A 10,094-nucleotide genomic window follows, 5' to 3' on the forward strand; every position below is an offset into this window, starting at 1 on the left:
AGAATGTTCGATTTATGAGAATCGACATGGGATACCGCGGCACAACAAAAAAACACAAAGCAAAGCTGCTCAATGACCATTCTGTCAAGTCCACATTTTAGTCAACTAACCTCCTACAAACTAAGAGATTAAATTGGTGAGCCACTGTGATCACTGCACATTTTATACTCAAGGGAACCATCTTCATTGCAATGCAAGCCATTAGTGACTGATGCTACAGAGTAGACAGGTTATAGCTCACACTTTGTTAAGACGGCACATGCTTGACTTTTATTTATTTATTTATTTATTTTAAATACCATTGGCTAAAAAGGCTGGCCACACTTACCCAGTAGTTAAGGATATGTGGCCATGAAACTTCTAATCAATACCTTCTATGATGTGCCTTTACGTTTTCCATCAGTCAGAACACTGCAAGCCACGCTATCGTCAATTAATGTAGCAAAACACACTCATCTCCATTTTTATGTACCAAATTACATTAGATATTTTCCAGATATGCAACGCTATTTAACAATTAAATAATTACTTCATATAATTGGTAGAACATTTCAACTGCAGCTTAACTGGTGTTTCCATATTTAAACTACACCTACCCAGTCATTTACAAATAAAAAAAAGCTAGATCAAAGTGGAAAGGAACTTTGAAGAGAATGTCAACAATGTCCACAAACGCATGCAAATTCTATCTAAAGTCATTGTTACACTACTGACCTGTGTGACAGTGTTCCGTGAAGCAGGCAGAATTTTCCGTGCACAACAAGTGGTTTGCAGCCATTTATCCACTTAGATGTCCCAGCTTCCTGATGGCACAATACTGTCATCTAGCTTGGGGGCAGCATTTCTGACCAAGCTATTATAACCATTTTGTAATCCCTAAATCTCCACAATAAAGCAATCTGCACTACCCTTTGTGAGGAAATGGTATACAACACTATACATCAAGAAGCCTTCTACACCTTTTGAATTTCCACATTGAAAAGATTTGAGTGAAATATGCGCAAACCAGCTGCTTACTTAACAGGAATGATTCTTGCCATAAAACAAGACGTGGCATGCCAAAGTGCATCAGCCTGTGGCACATTTCCCCTCATTAGCAGAAAACTGCGGCACAGATTTCATTTCTACAGTTTACTGAAGCGCACGGTTTTACAAGCTCCAATTACAGGGATCACAAATGTGTACTTCTCTCCACGCGGAGGCTGAAAGATTTCACAGACAGAGCCAAGAGCCAGCGAGAGGGCAAAGGATGCCAACCGCTGATTAAAATCACTTATCGCAGGAGAGGCAAACGCAAAAGCTACGGAACGTGGAGCAAGCGTCTTCCACCAGCAACTCCCAGCCGCATGCGGCATACTTCTCACATCTACGCCATGCTTAGCAAAGCTACGCTGTACGCGGCAGCACTTGACAGAGTAAACCGTACAACAAATCCCTCTGCAAACATTTTCTCATTGGCTGTTTTTTAAATGATAAACCTCTGCAGGAGGCTTGCACCTCCTTGCGCAAATCCCTCCTGCCACCCACAAGCTTCCTAAAGGGATAACATGCCAGCAGCATGAAAGCGTGTCATACACCGTTACAGGCACGTTCAGCAGGGGTAACGGAATGACGAGAGGTGCCGACTTTACCAACACGCTGCCCCTCACACAACAGCACAAGCTGATATATAAGCATGAGAACGAATATCGGGGAGGCAATATATTGGTCCGGCTCTACACAACTAACAGCCAGCAGATGATCAAGGGAGATCTTCAAGGGAGCACAAACTGTTTATAAAAAAATAAATTTAAAAAAGACCGCCCCATTTTCCACAATAGTATCAGACTCTGGTCAGTCTACTGGTTTATTCTTATTTCACATGACCTTATGAATTAACAGGCATAATGGGGAAAAAACAAAAACAATGTCTTATTCTTGATCAAATGAAATCTTCATTACTTCGCCAGGTACAAGAGGTGTGTTGTGTAAGATATACATCTTAAAACGTCTATTAAAGACTTAGAACAGGCCAAGTATGGCATAATAGCTGAGGATGCACATTAATTATTGAAACATCATGGGCCATTTCAACTCCCCTTAGTGCAAACATTGCACACATCAGTGACAGAGTACAAAGTGATATAGTGTTAAACATCATAGCGCAGGTTTGGGTTAATTACACACTTACATGAACGCTGGAGCCTCTAAAAACGTCTCTGGGCTGGTTTACAAACAGTGCACCTCGTGAAATTCGTTAGACCAACGGCTGTTTGGACTATATGCGCTAATGCATTGTACGTACGACGCGGGGGTGTACTAGAAGTCAGATATACCTACATTTAAAAACTGCAGCGGTTCGTTGGCACACGCCATTTAAGCAATTCAACTTGTAGCTAATATGAAGCTTACTTGTGCTTCATTATTTATCGTTTATTTACTATAACCTAACGCTATCTTTACAACTTTCTCTTTACCATTCAATTGGTTTATTCATACGAGTCGACTCATACCTGTTGTGGAAATGTGAACTGCACCGGTACCATGGATTCCTGGTCAATTCAACAAAAGTATTTGCACCGATTGCTTTAGATACCTCTTTGCATCAAGAGAGAAAATTGGCTTCTAAAAAAATATCCGTGCATTCACTTAGTAATTTGGGCTTAATATTAATTATAATTATATTCACTTTTAATATTCTAGTTATAAAAAAAATCAGTAAGGATATAACAACAGTAACAAAGAACAGAGAAGGAAACTCAACAGCTCAGTTTTTACTAGTCGAGACATCATTGGTGGATAGCGGTTTTTTAAAAAACTGTTATTTCGAAGCCTTTAATACAAACAATGCCGTATAGCCTACCCGGTATGCAACCAGTCGAGTGTGTAGGTTAAATATGAGCTGAAAACAATGTCAAAGCCCAGGCTAATTTTCCCAGCCCCCAGGCAGGCAGGCAGGCGGACTGCCCTCGGACTGGACCAGCAAAAATCAAATGTTCACGTTGTTCACACTTTCCGTCGATCTACCGCATCGATCATTAAACTGCTCACCTTGATCTTGACCGACAGAAAAAAAAATCAAAGGTAAAATTATGATATCCCTTCCACGGAGTTGTATTCCAGTGCCGTGCGGCGCATTCGCGTTACTGGCTATGGTTTGCTGCTGGGTGTGTTTATCACTTCTCGGTTTCATCGACTGGGCCACTGTCAAGAATACAAAAAAATGCATTTCAGATGTCCAATTTGGGACAGAACCACGCAGACACAGACGTAATTGTTTAGTTCTTACCTTCTCCCACGTCTCCCAAAAAAATGCGGTGAATAACCAGTCGCCCCGACGGCTTCGGATAAATCAGTAGTCGCTCACTCCGAGCTGAGGTAATAAACTTTGTCCACTATTTCCCTACAACAGTTTCGCTGCTTGCTAACACTTGCTAGCGACAGGAGTCGCAACTACTCGGGAAGCCACCCCTTCTATTTAAAAAAAAACAAAAAACAAAAAAAGCACTCCATGAAATCTATTAAGGCGTCAAGATCGGCAGCCACGTATCAGCTGTCTTCGACAGACCGCCAAAGTGTTGACAGTGAACTCTATCCGATGTTGCGTTGCTGAAGAGCCGAGGTAAACTTTATCCTCTCCTCCTCTCTCCCACCGCCATCTTTCCCGTGAGGCACGCCGGGTAATCCTTAGGAATCCCCACGTATTGCGCGCGCTGACGTTATGGAGTTTGGGGACACTAAGGAAGGATCTGGGCTCCAGAAACCTGCCACCTCCAGGTCCAGACAGGTGCACTACAAAGCCAGTGATCGCATGACTTCAGCATGCTGATCCAGGAAAAAAAAATCGTTCATGTCATATCTTGACACATAGGTTGAAGAGAAAGTCAACCTAATGAATGTTCGTGCTCTGGTGCAAAAATAATTTAAATGTAGGTATTTGTAAAACTCAGTGAGTCTACAGCATTAACCAAGCATAGCCTATATGAAGTTAAAATACTCTGCCCCTCCCTCCAAAAAGCTTAAACGCCGCTCAAATGTTCAACAGTGTTAGAAACTTATCTCACAATGCCTTTCTTGGTAAAATATACCTCAAAAATGTCCATACTAAAGTATATTTCAGTATACTTCCTATTCAAAAAACACCCAAAAACCACCTAAGAAAAACTTCAGCATAGACAGCAGGCTAACGTGTACCATAGGCCATACTTCTAAGAAATAATTTTGAATCCACAGGTCTCTTCTATATAGTGGCATTCGGTCGGATGTATCTTAGGCAAAAACATGACCAGTCTTAGAAGCAGCCCTCGTGGCTACATGGGACTAAGTTTCACGTCGGTATTCAGTGGATGAGACTGTAACACCTAATGAACAGAAAAGCCAGCACCAGATGGCAGTCAAGCCTTCTTTGATTTCCTGAGCCAAGGGAGGCTCAGTCGTGTAATTGTGTCATCGGTGTTTCTTTCCAAGATCCTTACACAAAGTCACTGAGAAACACTGCCTCAACTGTTACTCTGCTGGTCCGTGTTTCCCATACCACAGAAACTGGCCTTGACTCAGGACTCTTTTTGAGGAGAAGAAAAGGCCTGTCACAGAATTTAAAAAAGAGAAAATACAAGGCATGAAATGCTAAACACAGGTTTGGGCTTCCTTTGCATTTCCCTTAAATCCTTTGCTTGCACCTTAATTTTCACTGACAGTTGCATAAATTTAAAAATAACCAAGAAACAATAGTTTATTTCTACCCTTCTGGTATGTATTTGGGAGGGTTAATAGCTGAAGTGAAGTTCCCACACTGTTCAAGTGTGGGTGGGTGTTTAAAAGGAAAGTCAATTCCCTGAGGCGTGGTTGCTCACTCCAGGTTGGAAGCCCCTTGTCTGACAGGCAGTGTCAAAAAGCATAAATGTAACGCTGGGCCAACCTGTCATGAACGCAGACAGCTGACTTCAGAACAGCTGGTAGTAAACATATGCCACTAGAACGGTCATGGTCTGCTGACCCCAGACCTCATGGAGGTCAGTAATATGACAAGAAGCCGGTTGGTTAGAAAAATATTTGCATTTTGTTTGAAGAAGCTGCATCAGAAATGCCAAGTCAGCATGATTCATTCTCACATCTTCTTCCACGGCTGTACAGCAGTCCGATGCTCTCTGTGTCAAACTAGCACTCTACAGGTCCATTCAGGGATCTGGATAAAATGCAAAATGAGCGCTCCTGATTTCATAAACCTCAGTATAAGGCGGAGGATGACAAAATTTCATTATTTATGTTACAAGTTCTTCATTGGATTTCAAATGTACTTATTTGATTTTAAACTGGCTGGAAGGGAATGTGAGAAATGAACTGTGGAAGTGATTGTAGGTGTTTCCAGTAGTCTCCTAGGAGCAAGTACAGTATAACTAACTTCCAAAATACCAGTGTATGCAATAACTCATGAGGTGACTGCATATTCTTCCTATGTGTAACTGCTTGAACCACTTCCCTGCAAAACAAAAGAGCCACAACATTTGATGAAATAGTATAAGTAATGAGCACTCAAAAGAACCCTGTGAGTTTGTTGTGTTTTATGTGAACAGAGCAAGTGGTTTTAAACAGAGTTCATTTAACCAGATAAGGGCTCCTTGTGAGCCAGATCTCTTCAGATCTCTTTTATGTTTCAGAAGTAAACATAACATTTCAGTTTGCAACATGGACTGTTATGACACAAAACAGAACACTCCTACCGGTCAAGAAAAGCCAAAATTGCAACATGGAAGGTAACAGAATGTACATAATGTTTTGTGTGTGTGTGTGTGTGTGTGTGCACGTAAAAAGATGACTCTCCTATTGAACACTCATGTCTACTCCCCATGTCACCAGCAGCTTTGGACCATGGCTGTTTGATTTTTCGCGACTGGAGCAGGTTCTGAAAAACCCATTCTAAGCACAGCGGGGAAACCTGCTGCTCTTTGGGGCAAGGAAGAGTAGGGAAGGAGTGGGTATGGTGCAGACAGACTCCCTGTTACAGGGAAGTCAAGGCCTACCATATGACTTCCATTAAAAAAAAACCCATGCCACTCTTCATTCATGTCTGTACTATTTGCGATCGAAACTGTTTGGCATATTGCTAGAAGTTATTGATGAAGAGATTTAAAATACAGTTTGAAATATGGTATCGCTGGAGAAGAGCGAATGTTGAAATATTAGTCAGTGTTTTTGAGTATTTTCAGTCTCTTCATTGTGAAGCCACTGACAATACCAGGAAAAGCCACCAGGGGAGGATCACAACCAATGGTTGCACAGCGGACCAAACTGGACCGTACAAATCCTTACAAACCTAGCCTACTACCCTTAGTGTGTAAATCCTTGAGTATATATTCTCGTAAAATAGTTTAGAAGGGCACAATGAGAAACATGGTACGCTGGCTTTTGAATATATCGGTATGTTTAAACCGCGATCAATTGAAAAGAGAAACAGCTGACATTCTTACCTAAGATTTCATGGTTTTTTTGCCACTAAAAAAATTGCCACAGTCAGACATGAACTGTGCAAAGTCAATTGGTATGCAAAGCAGCATGGCCTGTCGGCCCAATCATCTCATTATAGTCCTTATAATGTTGAAGGTTTTTTTCCTTGCCATATGCAAGCACTAATTAAAATGCACCTATATTTCTCAGTAAGCTTGCCTGATTTAATTGCCCTGCCAATGGTCTGAGATAGTCAAAATGTCAGCATGAAAAAGAAAAAAAAAAAGAATTACTACAAGCCTTGCATCTCAAAGACTATGGACCATCTGGTTCACTCTCAGAGCACGTGACCCTGATACCTAACTTCCTGTATGTATATTTGTCTTACCATTTTTTACTTGAGACTTCTATTTTATATTAAATCTTTGTCTGTATATTTTACTATTATTAGGCTTTTTTTTTGTTTTTGAACATTATTCATTAGTTATTTATTTACTGGACTTATCTAACAAATTAAGTTAACTATAAGTTACATTTTTGAGAATCTAAGCTTACAGGTTATGACTCAAAAGAAGTGAAATATGTTTTACACCCCAGGCTACATGTCACCAGTCTCCAGATATGACAATAAGTAGACCTGATGTAAAAACTGATGTTGATTTCTTGTGATATTGATGATATCATAATAACACAGACTGCAGTACAATCATCACAAGTCCTCTGTAGCGAAATAACAAGTCACTCTGTTTTCCTCTTTACTGAATTCTCATTTGTACACAGCTAATCCTAGTGGATCCTCAACCAATGCTACTCTGGAAATCACTAGCTATTGATTAAAGAGATATTCAGTAACACTCATTACACAACACTACACTTCTTTTCAGACCCCATTAGTTATTACTGAGTTGTCCTGTTTTGGTCCTCGTTTAGGCTTACTGAACCCCTGCATCTGGTCATAAGCAATAATGGCAGACATGTTGATGGGAGTTAACCTTTGGCCCACCCTCCACCTGGTTATAGTGCGACTGTGACTAAGCTTACGAGAAGGAAAAGACAACATCCACACTCCCCCCATTGCAGATCCACTCGACTTGGACCAATACGGTGAATAATATGGACTCAGAACAATATGGTGAATTTCCGCATATTTCTAGCGATGGTAGATGTGGGCAAGCCTGCCCCGTGGTTCCAGAGTGCAGCTCCGGTAGCTGCTAGTGTTGTTCTGACCTCTACATCTCTGCTCCTGCCTGTGGTTGTTATTTTAACCCGCCTACAACGCTGCACTCCCCTTCTCATCGAGGCCCCATCCCTGGTGGAGTACCGAGGCAGGAAGCACAGGTCGAGCAGAATGAGGGATGCGGCACGGACGTTTCGGTATATAGTCATCGGCAGATGACAGCGTGGGCCTAAAGGTAATCTTCCGGTAGCTCAGACTTCAAAGGCTGAGTGCACGGCAAGGGACCTGAAATAGCGCCACACATCGCCACCTGGACTTTGCAGTTGACATTAATCAAATGCAGGAGCGCAATGTAAGCAGAGCCCTCCAGGGAGACCCCCATGCCTCCCAGGTGTTACAGGAGCAAATTGTAGAGTTAGAATTAAGCCGCAAGGTTTGATAGCAGCAGTGATACTGCTGGGTAAATCTCCATGTTACCATGGGCCCCAATGGAAATGTTGTGACTTCTTATAAATGGACCATATCATGTTGAGACTGGGTTATGAAGGGGCTGATTTATTTAACTGTTCAATTTGGAGGCCATCGTTTTGCGGTGGGCATCTATCTTTGATGGTGAGTTCTGAGCTGGGACCACTGTGACTCTTTGCTGATGCAGCTTGTCCATATACTGTGATCATTTTTAAAACCGTTGCTCTTGAGAAATGATTTTGCCATTTTTGTAACCAATGCAACTGCCAATAAGGTACAGATTATTTGACATAGATACTTCTAATTGGCATTCAACCTAATATACTACCTGTGTGGCTGCCTTTGCAATTGTGATTTAGTTACTTCGAAGTGAAATTCATTTTTCTCTGAGGTATTTCCAAGATGTTTTCCCCTCCATAACATTTTATGACATCGTCCTATTTACGCTTTACACAAATTGTTGTGATACCAAGTGTAAACATTAATATACCTAATCAACAAAAACTAGATAATAAAAAGAATAATCAACTTATTATTGTATTATATTGAATCTGTGTAAAACGGTGCAACGGGTGTTCAATGGAAAATAAGGTAGTCAGTTTATCATTTTGCTTGGTGATGGCATTATGTCACGGAACGCTCGCCTCCCGCGAGTCACGTGGTTGGGCCAGCCACGTGTAGTGGGAGGATCTGTTTGTGGCCACGCCTGCACACACCTGCACCTTGTTTGTTTATAGGTATTTAAACCCGTGTCGAAGTGTGCAGACTGTTGGTCATTGTTGATGTGACGTGTTAATGTTAAATGGTAATGTTAACTGTTCTCGTTCTTGGTATTGTTAACTGTATTCCTGTTTATTGTGTTTGTTTAATGTTAACCGTTTTACGTTCATGTCTATTGTTTGTAACACGTGTGAGTGCCGTTGTCGTCACATGTTAATAAATGTTCGTCCATGTCGCTGGAGCTTGTGCCTCCTGCCCCTCGCCCTTCAGCACTCAGACCACCCCGCGTTACACATTACCATATTTAACAGTGGACGAATTTTCAAGCCAGCAATTTATCCCTATTCTTCCATCCCAAGCTCCTCCGAATTGTACCCTTTAACAGTGATTTAGACTACACTGACCATCGGCATCTTTTGTTGCCACACTATTTCAGTGGCACCTGTCTTCACATGGCGAATCCCCTTGCCTCAACCCCCACCTTTGGCTCAAATCCTTCCAGTCTGCATGATTGATACACTGTGTCTTATAAGTTCTCTTCACCCCCACTTTAGGTATCCAAGGATCATGTGTCTGGTTATTATAGACACTCGACGTCTAAGGGTGACACTGGGTTCCTGGTGTGTTGAGGTGGAGGGAGCTCATTTGGGAGGGAGGCACTCTCAAAAAGAACAAGACACCTCTCTGCTGAGACCACCTCAAAATCTTGCACTTTTGCAAAATAGCTTGAAGGTATTTATACAAGGGAGACATCAGAGGTTGGCTGACTGGCTGCCAAGTGCACTTCGGTGCAAGCTTGTCTTGTTCTGAGGTACGAGGTCATAATAAAGGCTGGTGAGCAGCACTGGGTTCAGTATCTCATTCTTATATTGAAGGTTTTTTGTAGTGTTAGTGTTTGCTGGCAGGAGAAAAAAAACTACGTTACTACGGAATAATTTAAAGACATGCACAAATGACATGCACGAATGACATGCAACATAATCAATACTTACAGCACGTTTCATTTTCAACCTTTAGATAAATCAATCTCCATCTTATTGCTAGACATAGATAACTAACAAAGAAACTCTGTCTCCCCATTCATTTGACACCCTTGTACCTTTTATACATAAATACAGAAACATATAAACACTTCCATTAGCACACACAGATACACAAAAATAGAAATATATTATTTTAAAAACAAACAAGGATTAGGTTCTTCCAAAAGTCTGTCAGATCATCCAAAGGAAATCCTGGCCTGCTTTACTGACTCACGCCATGTCTGCAGACCCCTGTTGGTTAATAACAGCTATCATTCAACAGT

At 41.5% G+C, this 10,094-nt stretch overlaps 1 protein-coding gene across 3 annotated transcripts in view; it reads right to left on the bottom strand.

Moving 5' to 3' along the window:
* The window catches only part of tjap1 (tight junction associated protein 1 (peripheral)), a 53,663-nt gene extending 50,010 nt beyond the window's left edge, over nucleotides 1-3,653 (bottom strand). Inside the window, exons 1-2 of one of the 3 annotated variants that reach the window (XM_081724057.1) lie at nucleotides 3,269-3,653; nucleotides 3,031-3,183 (exon numbers count right to left, since the gene is read on the bottom strand). In XM_081724057.1, coding sequence (XP_081580183.1) covers nucleotides 3,031-3,172 — 142 coding nt within the window. In that variant the 5' untranslated portion in view covers nucleotides 3,173-3,183; nucleotides 3,269-3,653. Of the gene's footprint in view, nucleotides 1-3,030; nucleotides 3,184-3,268 lie in introns of those variants that run through there. The other 2 variants (XM_081724059.1, XM_081724058.1) reach the window with 2 other exon arrangements.
* Nucleotides 3,654-10,094: the final 6,441 nt, after the last annotated feature.

This window comes from Electrophorus electricus, chromosome 12 (genome assembly GCF_041902795.1).
Source record: "Electrophorus electricus isolate QZ-2024a chromosome 12, ASM4190279v1, whole genome shotgun sequence".
Classification (NCBI taxonomy): domain Eukaryota; kingdom Metazoa; phylum Chordata; class Actinopteri; order Gymnotiformes; family Gymnotidae; genus Electrophorus; species Electrophorus electricus.